The sequence below is a fragment of the Sebastes fasciatus genome, chromosome 4, assembly GCF_043250625.1.
Source record: "Sebastes fasciatus isolate fSebFas1 chromosome 4, fSebFas1.pri, whole genome shotgun sequence".
Taxonomy (NCBI): Eukaryota; Metazoa; Chordata; class Actinopteri; order Perciformes; family Sebastidae; genus Sebastes; species Sebastes fasciatus.
In genome coordinates, this window is record NC_133798.1 from 15,691,765 (window position 1) to 15,710,772 (window position 19,008).

The 19,008-nt window shown below is 44.2% G+C and overlaps 1 protein-coding gene across 5 annotated transcripts in view; it reads left to right on the forward strand.

Annotated features, from left to right (window-relative positions):
- Nucleotides 1–16,463, forward strand: part of rassf7a (Ras association domain family member 7a) — a 39,687-nt gene extending 23,224 nt beyond the window's left edge. For 4 of the 5 annotated variants that reach the window (XM_074632276.1, XM_074632277.1, XM_074632278.1 and 1 more), the window contains 5 exons: nt 10,120–10,318; nt 11,110–12,032; nt 14,218–14,392; nt 14,482–14,589; nt 16,156–16,463. In XM_074632276.1, coding sequence (XP_074488377.1) covers nt 10,216–10,318; nt 11,110–12,032; nt 14,218–14,392; nt 14,482–14,589; nt 16,156–16,187 — 1,341 coding nt within the window. In that variant the 5' untranslated portion in view covers nt 10,120–10,215 and the 3' untranslated portion in view covers nt 16,188–16,463. Of the gene's footprint in view, nt 1–6,797; nt 6,940–10,119; nt 10,319–11,109; nt 12,033–14,217; nt 14,393–14,481; nt 14,590–16,155 lie in introns of those variants that run through there. The other variant, XM_074632279.1, reaches the window with a different exon arrangement.
- Nucleotides 16,464–19,008: the final 2,545 nt, after the last annotated feature.

Consider the following 19,008-nt stretch of genomic DNA (forward strand, 5'->3'; position numbering starts at 1 on the left):
ATACTTTGTGATTTAAATCCAGAGTTAGCTAGTTTTATTGTTTTATTTAGGATAAGTTCTTGTGATAACATTTGAGACGTTTGGCTTCTCTTGTCAAATGTCAAAAAACATCAGGGATGCACCAATGCCAAAATCGGATATCGGGCTGATATTGGCTCAAATAGGTGGATCGGATATGAGTGACAATAGGGTCATTAAACACCCCCACAAGATTCAGTTTCTTGGCACTATAATTATTCTATATTGGTGAACCTCTGCACCTTCATGCTTTCATAAAATACTCTGGAACATCTCAATGATGCCCGTGGGGAAAAGCTGCACTCTGCCTGACCACCTTTGGTAATAGTCCCTTTGTTCCTCCTTATATATGTTCACTTATATATTTTTTTCTTCCTTGTGTCTGAGAGTTGCATTAACTAACCTCTTATCTCTGCTCTGTTCTCTATTCTAATAATATGTTTCATTTATAAGACGTTGTTTATTCAGAATATGAGTCTAAAACCTTACCTGCACTGTACAGGTGAGCAATGTGACTGTGTGTTCACAGTACAAAAGCTTCATTATTAACTGAAGGCAACACATTGTTCATAGTTTGATGACACATTGTACATTCCTCAGCGCTCGCCTGTTATCTCAGTATACAGGAACAGCATATTTGTGGAATGAATCTCCTTTATGGTAAGGAAAAGACAACATCTTATCAGTCTGTAGCAGGATTGTACACGCTGCTATAGGTTACCTGAAGGTCTAACACACACACACACACACACACATATACTGACTCTCTATAGCTGTGTTTACCTGTATCCCTCTCTCCAAGGGCCAGGTATGTTGAAACTCCCTAGGTAAATATTGGAAGGGTTTGAGAAGAGATGTTTTGCATAGCATACTGACCTTAGCAATGGAGTAAGATGTTAATCTGTACAGCCTGTGGTTTTCTCTCAAAACTTTTCCTGGCAGTTGTTCAAAGAACGTCACAGTCGGGGAACTTCAGTTTCAGTTTCAAAGTTGAATCCAATCAAAACCAGCGGTGAATGGCTTGCATTAGCCATAGTAGTAGTTTGTGGTGCCCGTGTAATGTCCGTGACCTCAGATTGATGTCTTGGGAGGAATTCTTCACTTTCATCTGTGAAAACATCCATTCAGCTGTGTTTTCTTTCTGTCGGACTCATATATTTTTGTTGTAAAATTACCGTTCCAGCCCTGCACAAGAATGTGCACCTGCTCTAGTCCTGGATTGATAACTCACCTCACCTAAGTCTGAACTTAAGTCTTGTATATCACTGTAGCACATGATGTGACAGACTGTGCAGATGATGTTGGTTTGTGGCTTTGAGCTCTCTTGTATGCCGTTGTCTTTGCAGCAGCGTATAGATATTTGTTTCCTCAGGCATGCTAATGGCAATATTCCCTTCAGCTCAGATAAGGACTGGCAAGTGCATATTGCATCATGGATTGCATGGAATTAAAGTATGATGAAACACCAGTCTCAGTCACTGACAAAATAGCCTTCCTTCCATAACTCTACAGTTGAATGAGTTTCAACTATATGACTTAAATCAGCGGTTCCCCACCTATTTTGCTTGAAGCCCCCCACTACTAGTATCTAAGAAAAACTGAGCTCCCCCCCATATTTTCTGACGTCATCACCTTAAAAAAAAATAAAACAAATCCTTGAACAAAATCCACAATTTCAGTAAAGTGATTCAGTGTATTAAATGAGTTTATCTTTTTTTTTTTTTTTATTAAATCAACTTTCTTTAATGAATATAACTCGTCAGTTTCGTCAACATAAATAAAGTGATGATGTTTCACCAAGTGAATGCAGATACATAATATCATAATACGATATGAATGGTCAAATAAATGTAATTTATGGTGCTGTTAGCTTGCTGCCAGACCATCCCGTTAATACAGGTGCTTGATGTCTTTGCATGGGGGAAACTAAACAGTTTGGTTTTTTCACCTCAGTGAAAATGTTGTTTTGTTTAAAGGCTAAACACCAACAAATATGGATTGAAGCATATTTCGTTAGATAAAAAAAATATAATACATATTTATTTTTGGACTTTACAATGCTCTTGAGGTATTGGAAATGTTTGGATCACACGAGTTGGAAACAATCCTACGCAGCCACTACTGGAATCTAATTCTACAAGCTACAACCTACTATAATAGGCCTACTAATAATATTAGTCTACCTAATCTTTATATGCATCTGTGCAGACATTCTAGGTTCAAACAGAATGTGGCCTTCTAAATAGAAAAATATATATCTTTTTCAAATCTAATTGTGACAACCTCAGAGGAGACAAATTCTGGCGCACCCCCTGTGATCTTTGGCTGGACCCCAGGTTGGGAACCACTGACTTAAATGACATCCAGTTGCTTAGATTGTACCGTTGACGTTTTCTTGTGCATAATTCAAGGTCTTATATTGGATTGTGCTTCAAGAAGACAGTTTTAAAAAAAAAAAAGAAAACAAAAAAAAACTGGAGTGAATAATTGATATGAGCAGACATGGAAGCGACCTTTAAATTACTAATGAGTTTAGCTTCAAACCTGTGACACTGGAGGCCGTGGCATTCCTGACTCCTCAATGACACACGCAAGCACGCAGGAAGTGAAAGCAGAGCAGCCACACATGCACCTGCAAAACGCTCATCTATAAGTGGCATGTGTTGGTAATTTTAAGGCTACTAATTTCCACTTGCGTAAATTGCATCCTTTTAAATTAGTGGGTACACTTCTTTTACAGTTATATGTTACTTTAGTCCCAAATGAAGCATCATCTTTAAGTTTGAGTCAGCCTGTCTGCCGTCTATCTGTGTAACGTGTTATTTTGGCTATGTGATAAGTAAATGTATGCATGCGTGTGTGTGTGTGCTGTGTACATGTGCGTTTGGCTGGGAACAGAGCGATGTCCTCCTTCCCTGGCAAGCATTGCTGAGTCAGGTCGGAGGTATATAATTACACATGGGTGCCCATCAGCAGTCTGAGAGCCTTCTTCCCTGGCTCACCACAACAATACAAACTCCTGTACTCGCAGGGCTCAGCCTACAGGCGGCCAAACCACTCATCCTGAGCCGAGCTGCCCCGGCCTTCCACAGGCTATGTGCAATCCTGCATTATCATTCTCACCATTAGCCGCTGGCTCTGTGGGCGGATCCATGAGTCAGCGCAAACAAATTCCTGGCCTCTAATGCACTCGCCTCCGCTCGGTTACCGGGGTTGAAACGAAAACAAGTGAATGACTACATCCAAGCCAGGTATGAGTAAGTCTTTCACTCGGTGAGATGAATAATGCAGAAGTGTTTTATTGTGGCCAGGGCTGTGTAAACTATTGTGGCCACATGCTCGTGGGGAGTGCACCTTATTGCCTTTCCATGAAATTCAAAAGTGTGCCAGGGACTCTTTTAGGGCTGGGTGATATGGAGAGAATCAGATATCACAATATTTTATATTTCCAAAGTTAGAATAAAACCTACTTTTTAAACATTTTCAAGGAATTGAAATTAAATAAAGATTCTTTCTCTCACACCTTCTCCATATCCTTCTCTCTTGTGGTTCGGGCCGGGTTACCATCTGTCCGTGTGTGAGTGCTGCTGGTGATTCATGATGACTGGGATTTCACACTAAGTGCTGTTTTACACAGTGTGACCGTAGTGGTAGTGACAGCCACAGGTGATGGCCATGTCGTGGCCCGCTTCAGATCTACTGACCTCAACCTTTAAACCCTCATCAATCATCAGTTACATGCACAGCAATTACACAGCTTGTGACTGTACATGAGATGTAGTAGCAATAGTTGAGAAATCCCATTTGTCCAGCTGATCTGGGATTTGAGTTTGCAACCTTTTCTATTAGCAGGTTTGCTTTTGTAAAAACTATACCGCTGTCTATGTTTGCCCTTGATTTAGAGGCAAAGGTGTCCCCTGCATTAATGAACCACTGATCCACTCTCATTGAGATTTCACACTTGGACGAGCCAATCATTATAATGGAGAAGGCTGAAGGCTGCAGCGACAGATCCCTGTATGCAAGTATGACGACTAAAGCTTATTAGTGCTGTTTCTGATTCCTCTGCGCTGAGTCATTAGCATGTCAATAGAGGAGAGACACAGGCGGACGGCGGACATTTTCAAAGAGTTGGTCGGTCACGAGCGTTTGGATTTTGTTTCCGAGAAATATTTGCCAAATTAATGCGCTGTGAAAAAAATGCATTATTCATTAGGTGTGCTGAAGCTTCGGTGAAGCTGCGTTAGCGGGGAACCAGGCAACCGTTCAGTCTAATTAACAAGCAGTGTGTCTGGAGAGGCTGCTGCAGCCCGGCCCTCTGCTGTGAGGAAGAAGAAGAAGCAACGCAGTCGCTGTCATAGTAAAACACGCAGTTGTACACACATGTATACACTGATGCCTGCACACAAACGAAATGTTATCTTGGCAGCGTAAACAACAACACACACAACCCAGTTTTCTCCTCAAAAGTAGAGCAAGTTCCACAAAGTGAACAGACTGCTGTTTGATGTTTTGTTAAACAGACAAACTAAACCATCCAGCTGTGACTTTATATTATTTTTCCAGAATTGTACTGCCTTTTTCACACTATAAAAGCAAATCATCTCCTGTGTGAGAGGTGTGTCTACATTGGAAAGTTATTAAGTTTTAATATCACCCAATAGGAACCCTCAGATCTTGGATCTAGTTTCCTCATGTGGCCAGTGGACCACTCCCTGCTCTCTGACCGCAGGCACAGGAGCCCTGCTGGTTACGACTTCTACATGGGAGTTATGGTGTTGTGGGAGCTTCTGATGGCAGAAAGCATCACTCTCCTCATGACAGATCTTTTTCCAAATATGTCATAAAGAAAGTGATGCTTTCGGAGATACAGTCATGAGCAGATAAAGAAGGCTAGGCCAGGCCTGTCTGCGTTGTTATATACTGTAAAGCATCTCTCCAAATATCTTCTGTATTTGCCCGAGGACTAAGTCGGTCCTAGCTTGTGCAGATGTTTTGTACAGGGCATTAGCACAACTGAAGCAACTTTTTACTTTTAGAAAAACTCCTGATCTTTTGTAATGAGATGTTAAAGAGTCAAGCAATAATTTGTGAAATGGGATATAAAAAAGTGACAATTCTACAAAGCCTCGTTCATTAAAGTGTTATGTAGTGAAGCTTTCCAAAGCCCTGGGGCTGCGACTGCAAAAGCTTTGCTCATCGTTAATAATGATGATGATGGTTTTTATCACCCAGTTGGCTGCTTGCAGCACCACCTGGATGCTTCTATCCAAATGTGAGCAGTCACAGAAAGGCAATGATTGAAACCTGAGCCAGATAAGATGTTTGAAGTGATAAAAGTCGGTTGAAACTACTGCAAGGTACAGTATGATTCCAGTTAGTGTGTGTGTGTATTTCGTAGTATCACACTTTTGTAGCAAGTATATAAGCAGGCATTTCTCTTGCTGCTGTGTAATGAAGCAGTGACGGAGAATACCCAGTTCTAATTGCTGAAGCAAAAGGATAATTTTCTGCCATTATGAATAATCATTGTGCTGCGCTCAACTACGGGCGTGTTGTGGACTTTTCTGTTTGTTTTCGGTCTCATCGGTCCTTAAGCACACATACACTGTCTGCGCTGACTGAAGCGCTGGATGACGAAGAAGACGGAGGAGGAGGAGGAGGAATAAAGAATGCAAAACGGGGAGGCGAGGGAGGACAAAAGAAAGTATCTGTTCTCCCTTTTATATGAGTTTTATCTGTGGTAACATGTGGACGCAGCAGAATGGCACTAAAAGTTGGCGTGGCACGACACACGACCCGGCGATGCCAGGGGCCACAAAAGAGGCAATGCACTGTCTGCTGAGTATGGAACCAGGACAACAATAGCATCTCTGCAGCGCAGATGAGACCGGGCTGCTCGGTGCCAGCGTGTTACTGGCTCTTTGAGTGTTTGCGTGTCTCTGCCAACCTGGACCAGAGTGGCACAGAGGACGCAGCTTCTCCACAGCACTGTTCATTGTCCTCTAACAGCAATGTCTAATCTATTACGTACACTTTAACCAGCCTGGGCCAGGGTCTTATTCTCTCTGGTGATACTGATAGGGATAACACTTGTTACATTTCTGTGTGTTTGTCCGTGGTTCAGATCTGAAGCAGTGCGTGATACTGCACACTCTGCCCTTTACTCCCGCCATTGTTCCCTGGACTCCTGTTGCTGCAGAGATAGCACGGTGATCACTGGAGCAACATCCCATAAAGATAGGCCTTAAATGGCATGTCTGCTCCGCTGCTTGCAAACACACTGACACATACAGGCTTGTACATGAACGCAAGCATACCCAACCTTTGACCATTGCTCTAGCTGGCATGACAGACTTCTGTACTTCCCGCGCACACACACTTTACACACCCAGTGAGCATACTCTTCATGTAGCCTAAGGGCTCAGGTGTTGGAGAAGCTACAGTACGTTAATAACCTTGCTTGGAATTTTTCCTGATAAGCTTTACTAGTTTGCGCAGGCTCGTGACTAACCGACATGAATCATTCAAACTTCTTCAGTGGAAATCAAGGGTTAAGGGTGTGTCTTTCCAGCTGCGTGAGTACTTGCGTAAGTGTGTTTTTTGTTTGTGTATTAGTGTCTTATTTTTAGATTCTCATGTGTAAGGAGTGGAGATTGGGTGTCCCCAACGCTGTAGTTTTGGCATACGGACACTTCTCTGTGCCCAGCTTGTCCAAAAAAGGCCCATCAATTCACAGCCCGACACCGTTGCTCTCACAGGATGGCACACAGGCGAGCCGAATCACGTCCAGGGCTGTGACGCTAACCACTTCTGCCTTGAATCGAATCCAACGGGGGGAGCCGGGAGGCTGTTATTGAAGAGAGACAGACAGAGGCACAGACAGGGTGATGAGAGACGCAAAGCGGGTTAGCTGGATGGGTGAGCTATGATGAGAGGGGAGAGGAGGGAATGGCACATGGCTCCAATCACTGCTCTTTTCTCTACCACTCTTTATCTGTCTATCTGTCAGACTCTCCCCCCCTTACATTTATTCTCTCCCTTTCTCATTTGCTCACTGTCTGTCTTCTTCACTGTCTCTCTTTCTCTCCCTTTCATCATACAGTATGGCTAGTCTATTTTATTTATTCAATTTAAACTCCTCAAATGGCTTTTTTTTGTGTGTGGATGTGCTTGTGTCTGAGCCCAGAGTGTGAGATTTTTGATTGCTTCAGTTTCAGCTCAGAGTTTCAGCTGAAACTGTGTCCAGTGTTGTTTGGGGTGGGTGGGGCTAGGGTGAAAGTAGAGGTGGGAGTTGGGTTTTGTTTCTCTGTTTTTGAGAGTGACCCGTTAATGGGTGGGGCGTGGAAGTGTGAGTGATGTCATACGAATATAATTATGCCTCTCGGATAAATTTAGCGGCTCAGACTTGAATGGGTGTGTGCATAGTGACTCTGAAAGCATGCAAAGCAGTCTGCAGCACGTGTTTGTCGACAGCATTTGCATGTTGACTCTGAAATCAAGCATTCTACAGAAGGCTTAGAGTCAGTGTCCTTTTTGTTTGTTGATTTGACTCATGTAAGTATTTTGAACATTATTTTACACCCACATCATTGTTGTTCAGAGCCTACGTTGATGGTACGCTTCACGATTCTGAGACTACATTTCACAAACGGTGTAAAGGTGCCTCTCTGCTCCATCTGTGTTTCAATGAGAACTGACACAGGACTCCGGAGCTGCGCTGTGAAAAGGAGCTGGGTCAGGCAGGCGGATGTCTGGTTTCTCAGTGTTGTTGTGCCTGTGTGACAAAGAGAATAGACAGCAACCTGAGACTTACAGGCCTGTTTGTGTCCTGTTAGTGCAGATTATCACATTTCAGCAGCCAGGAGGGACGAGAACCAAGCATCATGGGAGAGTGACATTCTTAGCTGGGAGATGTTTGTGTTCTTATATAACGAGATCGGTACGGTACATAGAAATCTTGGACAAATATAGAAACCTTAGGGTTAGGTAGTGTCTGCAAGTTTGTTTTCATGTAAAGGACATCAAATCCAGTTAGGTAGGACCTGATTTCCCTGTACATGCAGGCATGTAGGTTTGTCCTGAATACCATTTTTTGGGCTTCGAAGCTTCAGTGAGAAATATTTGAAGGTATTTCTGTCCGTTTGTCTCCATCTCCCCCGTTTCAGTGGCCGGGACAGTGTCGCTGCCACACTACTGTACACATACGCAGCTCTACACACAACAGACAGTGAGAATAACTAATAATAATGAATGTTGAATATGAATAATGAATAATGTTGTGGGATTATTCCTTATTTCACAGTCTATTTTTGGCAACAGTCGAAGCTTCGAAGTATTCGGGTCAGCCCTGCAGGCATGTATGACAAAAATGTCAAGAGTTCAGAATCCGTTTAATCTTTTGTAAACAGTTTTCTCACAGTTTATATGAAGATGCTTTAGCATAGAGGAACGTTTTTGTCTTTGGCTGTGAGGTAGCATTCCTCTGTTTCTTCTTGTTCACCTTTGTGTTTTTAAAAAAAGCCTCCCAGCTGAAGTAAATGATTGTCTATTGACTCGGTGACTCAACCAGTTAGCTTCAATTATGTATTGCAACACAGCACACTCTGTGCCCTCTGAAGGAAACATAATGACGTCTCCACTGTGTTGAAATTTCTGCTGTTTGATTTCGGTAAGCACTCCCCTTTTCATATCAACTTTCTCTCCAGATGAAATCACCACCACTCGCATAGCTCAAAAGAATTTTTTAACCACACGTGATCATCCACGTCTATCTCCCGCATGTTTCCTGTGATCTCGATCACAGTTCAATCTCTGAGCCGTGCCGTCGTTCCCTCCCCGTATGTGGTGTCATGTTGAGCTGTTCTATGTGATGTTGTTGCCACATCAGATGGGCTGTTGCTCCCCAGCAGAGTTTGTGTTTGGTGTCTAAACAGCGGAGAAGTAATGGCGGTGCGGGGCAGCCAGGTCAGCGGCAGAGGGAGGGGGCGGGGTGAGCTGGGACTTTGTGTTTAAGAAAAGCAGGAATTCTTCCGGCTGGCAGATGAAGTCAGTGCATTCCTCCAAAGCAGCTCCCTATAGGCAGCCAGTGGAGCAGAGCCAGGCTCTGAATGAGGGGCAAGATAATGGCGGGGCTCAGTATTAAACACCTCCCATTGAGAACCGGAGAGACAGACAGAAAGGGAACACCATCTGTCTGACTCTGGGTGAAGAGTTGTCTTTTACGCACCTAGGCTACAAAGTTTCATTTACTGTGCCAACTTCTATAGATAATCCTACCAGCGCCCGAGGCGTTTCACTTTTTATGAGCACTGCAGTATTTTATTACCTTGTTTTGAAGCTTAGCTGTAAAAGTACAGGCAGACGGAGGATTGAGCACAACAATATTCATTTAGGTTAAAAACCTGCCGCCCTGCTGATTTGCTCTATGAAGTCTGATGAGACCCAGTTCTGGTCCTGCTGAGGGGTCACACTTGTTCTCTCTCTCCTGCCATGTTTCTATGTATTTCTACCCGCACAAACACCCTCTCCCAAACATAGACACACTTGAGTTGCTCCACTTTCCCTGTCCGTTCCCCTCGGCGGTAAGCTATCATAACGGCTTTGAAGGAGGGCAGCAGAGCGTTTAATTGGGTTACAGATTGGCATTTATGCTTCCAGGTCCACAAGATACTGCTGGGGCCTCTTAACTAACCACTAGGAACTTAACAAAAATGCTACACTGCTCTACCCCTTCGGCTGCCGGTCTTGAAATTTACAATTCAATCATACTCTCACTCGACACAGTACATTCATGACGTCAGCACTGTTTGGTGTAGAAACTGGTATTTCAACAAAATGACTAATGAGTGAGAGTGCTGCTGTGTATATATATATATATGACAGCCTGCGGTGTGTTTAGGTTAGCAACAAGTTATGTCACATGTTGGGGTAAGATTACATCATGGTGTGGTGTCTTTTTTTTGTCACCTCCGAGAGCCTACCATTGCTTCTATAACAGTCACAAAAGTCTGTTCTTACAGCTGGAAAATGAGATTCCTGGATTAATAATCAATCATGTCAACACAGCTCTAACATTGTCTCTCTGTCCTTGTCTTTCAGAGTCAGTGCCATGCGGTGTTGAGTTGAGTTAAGCCAAGCTGAAGTGATCCGTTTTGAAGACCATATTACCCGTCACCCCGTCCCGTCCGGTCCCAGATGGAGCTCAAAGTGTGGGTGGACGGAGTGGTGCGGGTCGTGTGCGGCCTGTCTGAGGAGACGTCCTGCCAGGATGTGGTCATCGCTCTGGCCCAGGCCATTGGTGAGCACTTCAAACTCTTTTTCTGCTGTGAAATCATCATGTTATGATACCAGCTGCCAAGCTGTTGTTACTTGGCGCCTTGTTTGTCTGCTCGATCAGTTTATCTTACGGCCTCAAGTGATTTAGATAACAGCCCTGCAGCGAGAATTCAATGCGGGCAAAACAAGACGTGTACATGCTAAGGTTGCAGCAATCCGGTTCTCTCACCTTTTCATTCACCGCTGACCCAAATCGAGTACTCTGTTGGATTGTCAGGGGGTCGGTTTGGATTTCCGGCTCCCCGTCCCTGTATCCTCCGGCTTTATTCGAGCCTTACGCTGCAGCGGCGTTGAACAACATAATTCCAGATTTAGCACTCTCCTCCTTCCATGAGTGAGCTGCCTGCCAAGTCATCAGGGAGGGCTTGTCCTAATTTCAAGGTCCTTGTGGAAACTTCAGCTTATTTGAACATTTTTTTACATGTTGTACGAGTCTTACGCAGCAGCCTTTTATTCTGATCCTCTGAGGCAGAGATTTAAAGGTATCGGCAGCATCATCATAATGCGCCTGAGTGTCATTTGTTCACTCAGCGCTACGTGCGTAGAAGCGATGGGAGGAGTCAAACCAACTGCTTTAATTACACTGAAGGAGAAGAAAGGTCTCCACTGATGTAATATTAGTTTTTATAAAAAACTGAGTATCATTCAGCTTTTTTTTTATTTGATATGGTGGTGATTTAGGCAAGGTTGTCTTCAGTTTGTATGTGTATTTCTTTTTACTCACTCTCTGTCTCTCTCTCTCTCCGTCTCCAGGTCAGACAGGCCGTTATGTTCTGATCCAGCGTCTTAGGGATACAGAGAGGCAGCTGTTGGCTACAGAGAAGCCCCTGGAGTCTCTGGCAAAGTTAGGCCAACATGGCAGTGAAGTTCAGTTCTTCCTGCGCCGTACTGGCCCCAGCAGCAGTGATGGACCCGGCTCAAAACAGGACAGACCAACTCCAACCCCGCTGCCCAAGCTTCCTGAGCCAGAGCATTCCAAACGCAGCCAGCCTAAGAAAGCACTCACCTTTAACCTGGGGCCATCAACCTCTCCTAAAACCAAACAGTTTAAGAGGTCTCCTCGGGACTCTCCGGAGCAAAGAGCCTCCCCCTCCCCTTCTCCCAGCCCCTTGTCCCCTCATGTGCCATCCCCATCTCCGTCACCATCTATAGGCCCATCCAAAGAGGAGGTCTTTAGGAAGGTTCTTCAGCAACAGGAGAGACTGAGGGCTATGGAGGCCCAACTAGAATCGCTAGAGAGGGAGTCGCATACCTGGGAGCGTCCATACCCGTCTCCGTGTCCTTCGCCGGTTTCCGACGCTCACTTGCAAGAAGAGATAGACGCTCTGGAGCTGGCGTTGCGGAGGAACCAGGGCGAGCTCGCCCACGAGCAGCACTGGGAGGAGGAGCTTCAAGTGGAGTCGGAGAGGGAGCGAGGGATGAGGAGGGAGCTGGGGGAGCTCCACGCCAAGCTCGACGATTGCGGACGGCGGCTCCACGAGTTCTCCGTTCGTTCCGCTCAGCTGGAGCAGGAGATCCAGCGGGAGAGCCAGGCGGAAGGGAAAGCCCCCGGACCCGAAGAATCCCTCGACGTCGTGAGGGTGGAGCTCCAGAGCCGGGAGAAGCACGGGACGGAGCTTGAGGAGCGACTAACTGAGACTGACAAGGCTCTGGGGAAGGCAGAGTCTCTGATGCAGGTAAGGAGAGAGGTGACGGTGCTGGAGAAAGGGCTATAAAATCCACATCACATCCCATGTGTTGTCATTTGAGGGTTGCAGCACAGACCCTCATCTAGCCACACTGTAAAAACTGTATCCCTCTCCTACCTGCATACTGCAGCACACAAACAGTGCAGAGACACTTGAACACATGAGTTACTGTGCAATTTTTTTATATACAAATAATTATACAGAAATTACAATGACATGAATGCTGTATACTTACATCCTACCTTGTATGAAAATGTTTTATTGCCTGACGAACAATTGACACTCTAGCCAAACTGGTTTGGCAGGTATTATCTTGTATGCATGTTCTGAACACACACGTGGTTGCTAATGGTGTTTATATTACATTGCCAGTATCAACATATTCTTGTACCCTGTGAATGGAAAAAGAGATTAAAGAGGATTGATTTGTAGAACAAAAGCCCCTTTTATTGGATCTACTCTGCCTCAACTTATGGTAGTTTGTGGTGTCGTTGTTTGTTTACTTCTGGTGGTTGTCATAGACGCGGCTGTGTCAATAAAAGCCTAACCCAGTTTGAAGCGAAACTCGAGTTCCCTCATAATCCACATGCAACCCAAGACTCGGGTATCCACTTCATGGAGCTCATTCAGAATATATATCCAGCCAGGGGAGGGAAGAATTAAAGTCTGCTTTTATTGTGGTATTTTCGATGGCGTTTTGAATGTTTTGCCACGAGGAAATGGAGCACATTGAAGACATTTGTAGTCTGGTGTTTCCATGCCTTCATAAACAAAGACCAGCCAGACTGAAAGACCTTCTTGTCCCACTCTCAATCCACTGGGCTACAAGAAATAACTGGCTGCAAAACTGATTAAAACATAACGATAAGCTCATTTGCTTCTCAGTCAGTCATCCTTGTGGGGATGTGTCTGACTCCACAGATTAAGTGCCCGGTTGATGGAACAAAGAGGGACTGTGTCATGATCAATTTGCCAATTATATTGACAGCATCTTGCTGCAGAACAGAGGTGTTATTAGGCTTTTTGTTTTTTCATACATACTGGTATAATATGTACCATCATGTCATAACAGGACTGCAAGAGTCTATAATCCAAAAGTAACCACAAAGGCGTTTTGCCACCCAGACAGTCATCGCCTGGAAGAAATAAGATGCCTTTATTTCCCGTAAATGACATGTTAATACCGGTAACATGATACAGTATGAAATAGCTCAGTCCATAGTAATGGGAAGGTGTGCATGTCTAGCCGTGTCAGTCGTCAGTCAGCTGATGGGTCGAGGCTGCCAGCCGAGTGTTTAAGTGTTGGTGGTGATGAGCGCAGCGTTCCTGTCATTAGGCTAATGGAGGCAGACCTGCAGGTGTGAACTGCCTCAGCAGGCTGCCTCAGTCCAACATCAATTATACACACACACACACAGGCGCTGGGGTTGGGGACTATAGCATAATACTGCTGCTGCTGCTGCTGCTTCCTGTACCGTGTGCAGACACATTGATTAAGCACAAATGGATAGTCGATTAAGACTGATTGACTGGCCTGTTTGTGTACATCACGGTTTAATCTGCGGGCGCAAAGGTGACGCCGCTGTCTCCACGGAGCATCTCTCAAGTCCACGTTTTCCATAATTGGAGCTTGATGAATAACTCGGCCCCCCTGGCATCTGGTCGATTAAGACAACTTTGAAATGCAGCAGGCAAATGAGCATTTTTTATGTATCCATCTATAAGTAGGTGCCTCAGGCTGCTGGGATCTGGATGGAGCCAGAAAAAAAAGTGCTTGTGGTAGTAGCTGTGGGACTTTGATGATTCGTTGTAGCTGGATGGTCTGATGATGGGTGATAGGTGATGGTCTCTTTCAGTGATTTGAGACTAGACTCTGCTGCCCCCCTATGGTGAAAAGTTGCTTGGCATTTACAGTAGAAGTAATGTGACCTAAAATACAGGAGTCCTGCCATATAAATATATTAATACTGTTGGTGTATTATCATTAAAGTTATGCAGAACAGAATTATATCTACTGATTAACAGACACGTTTAGCTCATCCCATGTTCATATGCTGCACCCATTTACAGGCGAACAAGGTGTTCAGTGTTCAGTGAGTCAGCACTGACAGATGTGAGCTCTCAATCGTCCTTTTGTTTTCCTCACTGATCCATGTTTATTTTCCCATCGCAGGCCAAACAGGAGGAGCTGGAGGAGCTGAACAAGGAGCTGAGGCAGTGTAACCTGCAGCAGTTTATTCAACAGGCAGGTGTGCTGCCGGCGCACACCCACTCACGCACAGAGCTCCAGGAGCAGCTGGAGCAGTTAGAGCTGGCACATCTTCTGCAGGAAGGATACAGTAACGGAGGTATGGAAACAAAAAAAAATACATATTCAAACTCAACATTAAAGTTTAGATGACTTGCCCTCTGAACACGGTGCCGTCTCTCCCATCAGGCCACGGTGTAACTCAATTGGAATCGCCGCCTCGCCCCACCGCCAAACAGTTCCTGGGACATCCACGCAACCTGCAAAACCCTCTAGTGTCCAGTCTCAACCCTGAGGGTGTGTATGTGTGAGACCCTGCTGCTTCCCAAGTCCATCCCGCTCTGCTCCTCTCCCTCCCGCCCGTCCCCTGGTCCCAGAGCCCTTTGCCCCCCCCCCCCCCCCTACTTTCTACCCCAGCTTGATTGGGTTTAAGGCTACAGCTGCCGTTCTTGGTGTTGGGTAGTGGAAGCAGCTGTACGGTTGAGGTCCCTGCTACTTCTCTGCTGTGCTCTACCTTTAAAGACTGAACGACTTCTCTTCTGCGCCTAACTCTTGACTCTCTAATTTTTTTACAGCTGATTTAACACATTCCTCCCTCCATTTTTTCTTCCCCGCTTTAACTCTGTGGGTCTATCTATCCTTTTCATGTTGTCTCTACTTTCACTGTTTGCTTCTGGACTAACAGTAGCTGCTTTCGTTATACTTTAATACATCTGGGAACTTGCTCCTTACTCCCCCCCTCCCCTCTGTAATACAGAGCGGCCTTCCCACCCTCAAGTCAACAATCGTCTACCGACAGCTGCTTTTCACCGTATCTCCATGTTAACACATCGGTCGCACTGGGAATGACTGTAGCAGACATTCTGATTGTAGCGCTGTTTTTATACTGTGACATGGAAAGATATGAGACCAATGCCATTTCACTTTGCCTTTTATGTATGGATACTATTTATATGAGAGTGGGTTTCGGGGGGTGTATCTATACAATGCCTTGTACTTTGGTGACGCTTGACTTCCAAAGAGCAAGAGCCTTTCACGGAAGGGCTCTGCAAAAATGTATTGCACTGTCCCATTCTCTTCCTGTGTGAAGCCTTGGCCCTGGTTCTCTTACACAGAAATGTATCCGTCTGCTCTGCTTGAAGACAATTTATTTTAGGAGCTTCGAGCTTTTGCCAGTCTATTTTTGTCAAGCTCCGTGCTAAAAGAAGGGATACATTTCAAAAGTAGTGCAGCAAGGCCATGGTTTGTTAAGATATCTTTCTTTTTCCTCCGTTTGGGATGGTTTCTTTTTGCTGTCATCACACCTAACATTTGACCTGTCATAACTTGTATTGTGCCTCAGTGTACTGTAGATTTAGGATGAGCTTACTTACCTAAGCACCTATAACAAACATCAAGCGAACACAGGAAGCTGTTGTTTTCAGCGCTTTGGCTGTCTTCATTACTGTAATCCACAAAATGACCATCCAAACCACCTAAACCACTTTATCATAGCACTTAGCATCTTATTATGTGTCTCTGTTATGCTGACAGGTCAAAGTGACGTGTGTTTGAGTGTGCACTCTCTCTTTACAGTGTGGTGTTTTCTTTGTGGGATTATACAACCGCTCCTTGCTTGGGGAAACTACCGATATCTCAATGCTTGTTATAGAAACATGCTTGAAACAGATTCGGTCCCCAAAATGCTACTCTGACTGCAAGACTTCAGTCACAGTCCACAAGGAATTAACCCAATAACTGGTGTTGTGTGTGGGCATGTGTGAATATGTGGATTGACCCAGGTCTCTCCTGCTGTGTCTTAGCTGCAACATGTTTTCCAAACAAAGGGATCACCATCCCCACTTATTTTTGTGTGTCTTGCAGTCCTCACATCCCGAGAGTCGTCATGGAGATAAAACATGGACCGCAGGGCCAAAGGAAAGTTGTTCACTGTTCTGTCACCGTCACCAATTATTTAACCCCTCTCTTTGTAACCCATTATTTAATCGAAACCATGATATACATACTGTATATACATAAGACAAATATATTTACAGAGTTTTGCTACTGTAAACACTGCAACGTATCTGTATGAAATGTAAAAAATAATTTAGAAACCTTTTACCTAGAGCAATTATTACTATGACTGTGTATTTAAATATAATAAAAAATGTGCATTGTGTTTTAGATAATCTTCTGTCGAGTCGTTGTTTTTCTTAATGCCCCACATTTTATTATAATCATCCTTGTAACTACAGGAGTGGAGGTGCAGCGCATCTGGAAATACCCTGCAGTAAATAATTAACACAGCAGTGTGCACTTTTTTAGAAATTACAGCGCCATGAAGCTCCTATGTGAACTGCATTATGAATACGTTATAGGTGCTGAAATATGCATGCCCTCCTCGTGACTTGTGGATCCTATGGTGCACAATAATTTCTGGGCGTTTCAAAGCCGGTACTCACAGGTGACGGTTTTGAAAGTTCACTAAGTGCATCGTTGGATGCGGGAGGGAAATGTGGCAAACATCCTGGTATCGCAACCTCTGCTGATATGGATGATGTAACACACAGTATATCTACAAGACATGTGACCACAAAGGCATGAGGGCACTACAGACCTGAGATCATTTGCGAGAGCTTACTATCAATCTATTTAGTTGTAAATGTATGCTATTAGTAAGGAATTGTGTCCTAACACCAGAGGACATCTGAGCAAATAGGGGACTTTCTCCCTCTGAGTTGATGTGTGTTCTCTCTATCTCTCTTTAAATTACTGACAACAAACCATTATTTTGTTATAATTTGTTATTTCAAATCAAACTCTGCATCCAACAATAAATACACAGTTGAACAGTCGTGCTTCTGCACAACACTTTTGTCCTCCACCCCTTTCCTGTTTGTTTACCCGGGAGAGTAAACACGCCGGCCGTCACCACCCTGAGTGACGTGAGTGTCTCTTGTGCTCTGGCTAACCCCGTGACCGAAACCCTGTGGATTTCTATAAATACTCTCATCTGGTCACTCTTGCCAGGTGAAATCCCAACTCTTTATATTTCAATATATACACAAATTGTTATAAGAAAAGTCATCAAAAATATAATTATTTTTTTAATCAATCATTTCCATTTTGTGCCGTTGTTGTTCACTCTTGACAAGTACCTGACCTGAGATGCCCATATTATGATTAATTATGTAGAATTGGATTTTAGTGAGAAGATTTAGAGCTGTCTGGCTTGGCAGGGGTTAGATAAGCTCCAAATCCTTGTTTAGTTTACACTGTCTCGACAAGCCCACAGCATGGTGACACAACACTGACGCCTACCTGTGGACATGAAGGACATTGCACATACACTCAAAAAAACAAAAGTCTTTCTCTCTGTATTTCCCACCTACTACCTTCACATTGACAATAATGATCCCTTATAGTGTAAAAAATAAAACTAGTGTTGTACATCCACTATCCTGCATGCAAAGTGAAATATATCCAACCTCACCCACCACTTCAAATCTAAACCCAGAGGACTCCAATCTCATAAACGGGACATTAACAGATTATGATGATGGTTCAGGACACCCCGCTGAGGGAATTATTATTGTTCATACAATGGCACTCCATCCAAATCCACTTTGGAAGGATGAATGTGAAAGGGGTCAGAGAGCTGAACGTTTTGACCACTTTTGGATGAAAACTGATCGATGCACATTTATAACAGGCAGTGGGTGTCTGGGAAAGAAGAACCTCCTTGTTGTTGGAGGAGAGTGAGCATCTGCACGTCCACATTATGATGATGAATGGGGGCCACAAGTTAATGAGTCTGACATACTGCACTTATCTATTCCTCTGTGTCACAGTGAGTCATTATGCACTGATGGGAATGAAACCTCCTCGCCGCTGATACCAAGAAATGCATTTACACAGTAGTAAAACAAAAAGACACACATTGATTTGAGTATAAATTTTACTTCTCACTTGAGGGATACCTTTTACAAACACACATGGTACATAATGTACACAACTGATTTGGATTTTCGTACTTGGAACAAAGTTGTAAATAACTGGAAAACTGCTTCTATTAGTGTAAAGGGGTGGACACATTACTGTATTTTCTCTATCCATTTTGTTCTAAAAACAAAGTTCAGTGTCTTTATACTCATTTTTAGTGGAGGGCCACCAGGGGGACCTCTTCAAGAACTCCCTGACCTCAAAATAGAACCAGTATGATGATGATTATCATTTCTAAACCACTCAGATGAGACAGAAACACTCACCAATGGTCTTCACAGTAGGCGAGATTAGAGAGGCAATGCAAAGGCCACTGGTTCCTAAATAAGGAACAGTATGTAACCATACTGTATATAGGAGGAAGTAGGCTACAGTACACATGGAGACCACTGGGAGGGCAGTCATGTTGAGCAGGGCCTGTCCCAGCAATGTGCCCGGGACATGATCTACAGTAAGGAGGGATTGCTTGTAGATCTACTGGAGGTGTTTGTCTGCTTGGTCCGGCTGCTGCTGGTTCTCGGACGAGCCCCAAAAATTGAGAGAAGTGTTCCCAAAACCAGGTTAGCCGCTGTCACACGCACAGTGGAATTGACAAGTGGCACAATGTGCGTTAGTCAGTGGCTTACCTGCTTTTAGATTTCAGATAATAATACTGATAGTAACCATGAGCACACACACCATCTGTGGAGTCACACAGACAAAGGCTGTGTAATAAAAACTATAAATCACACA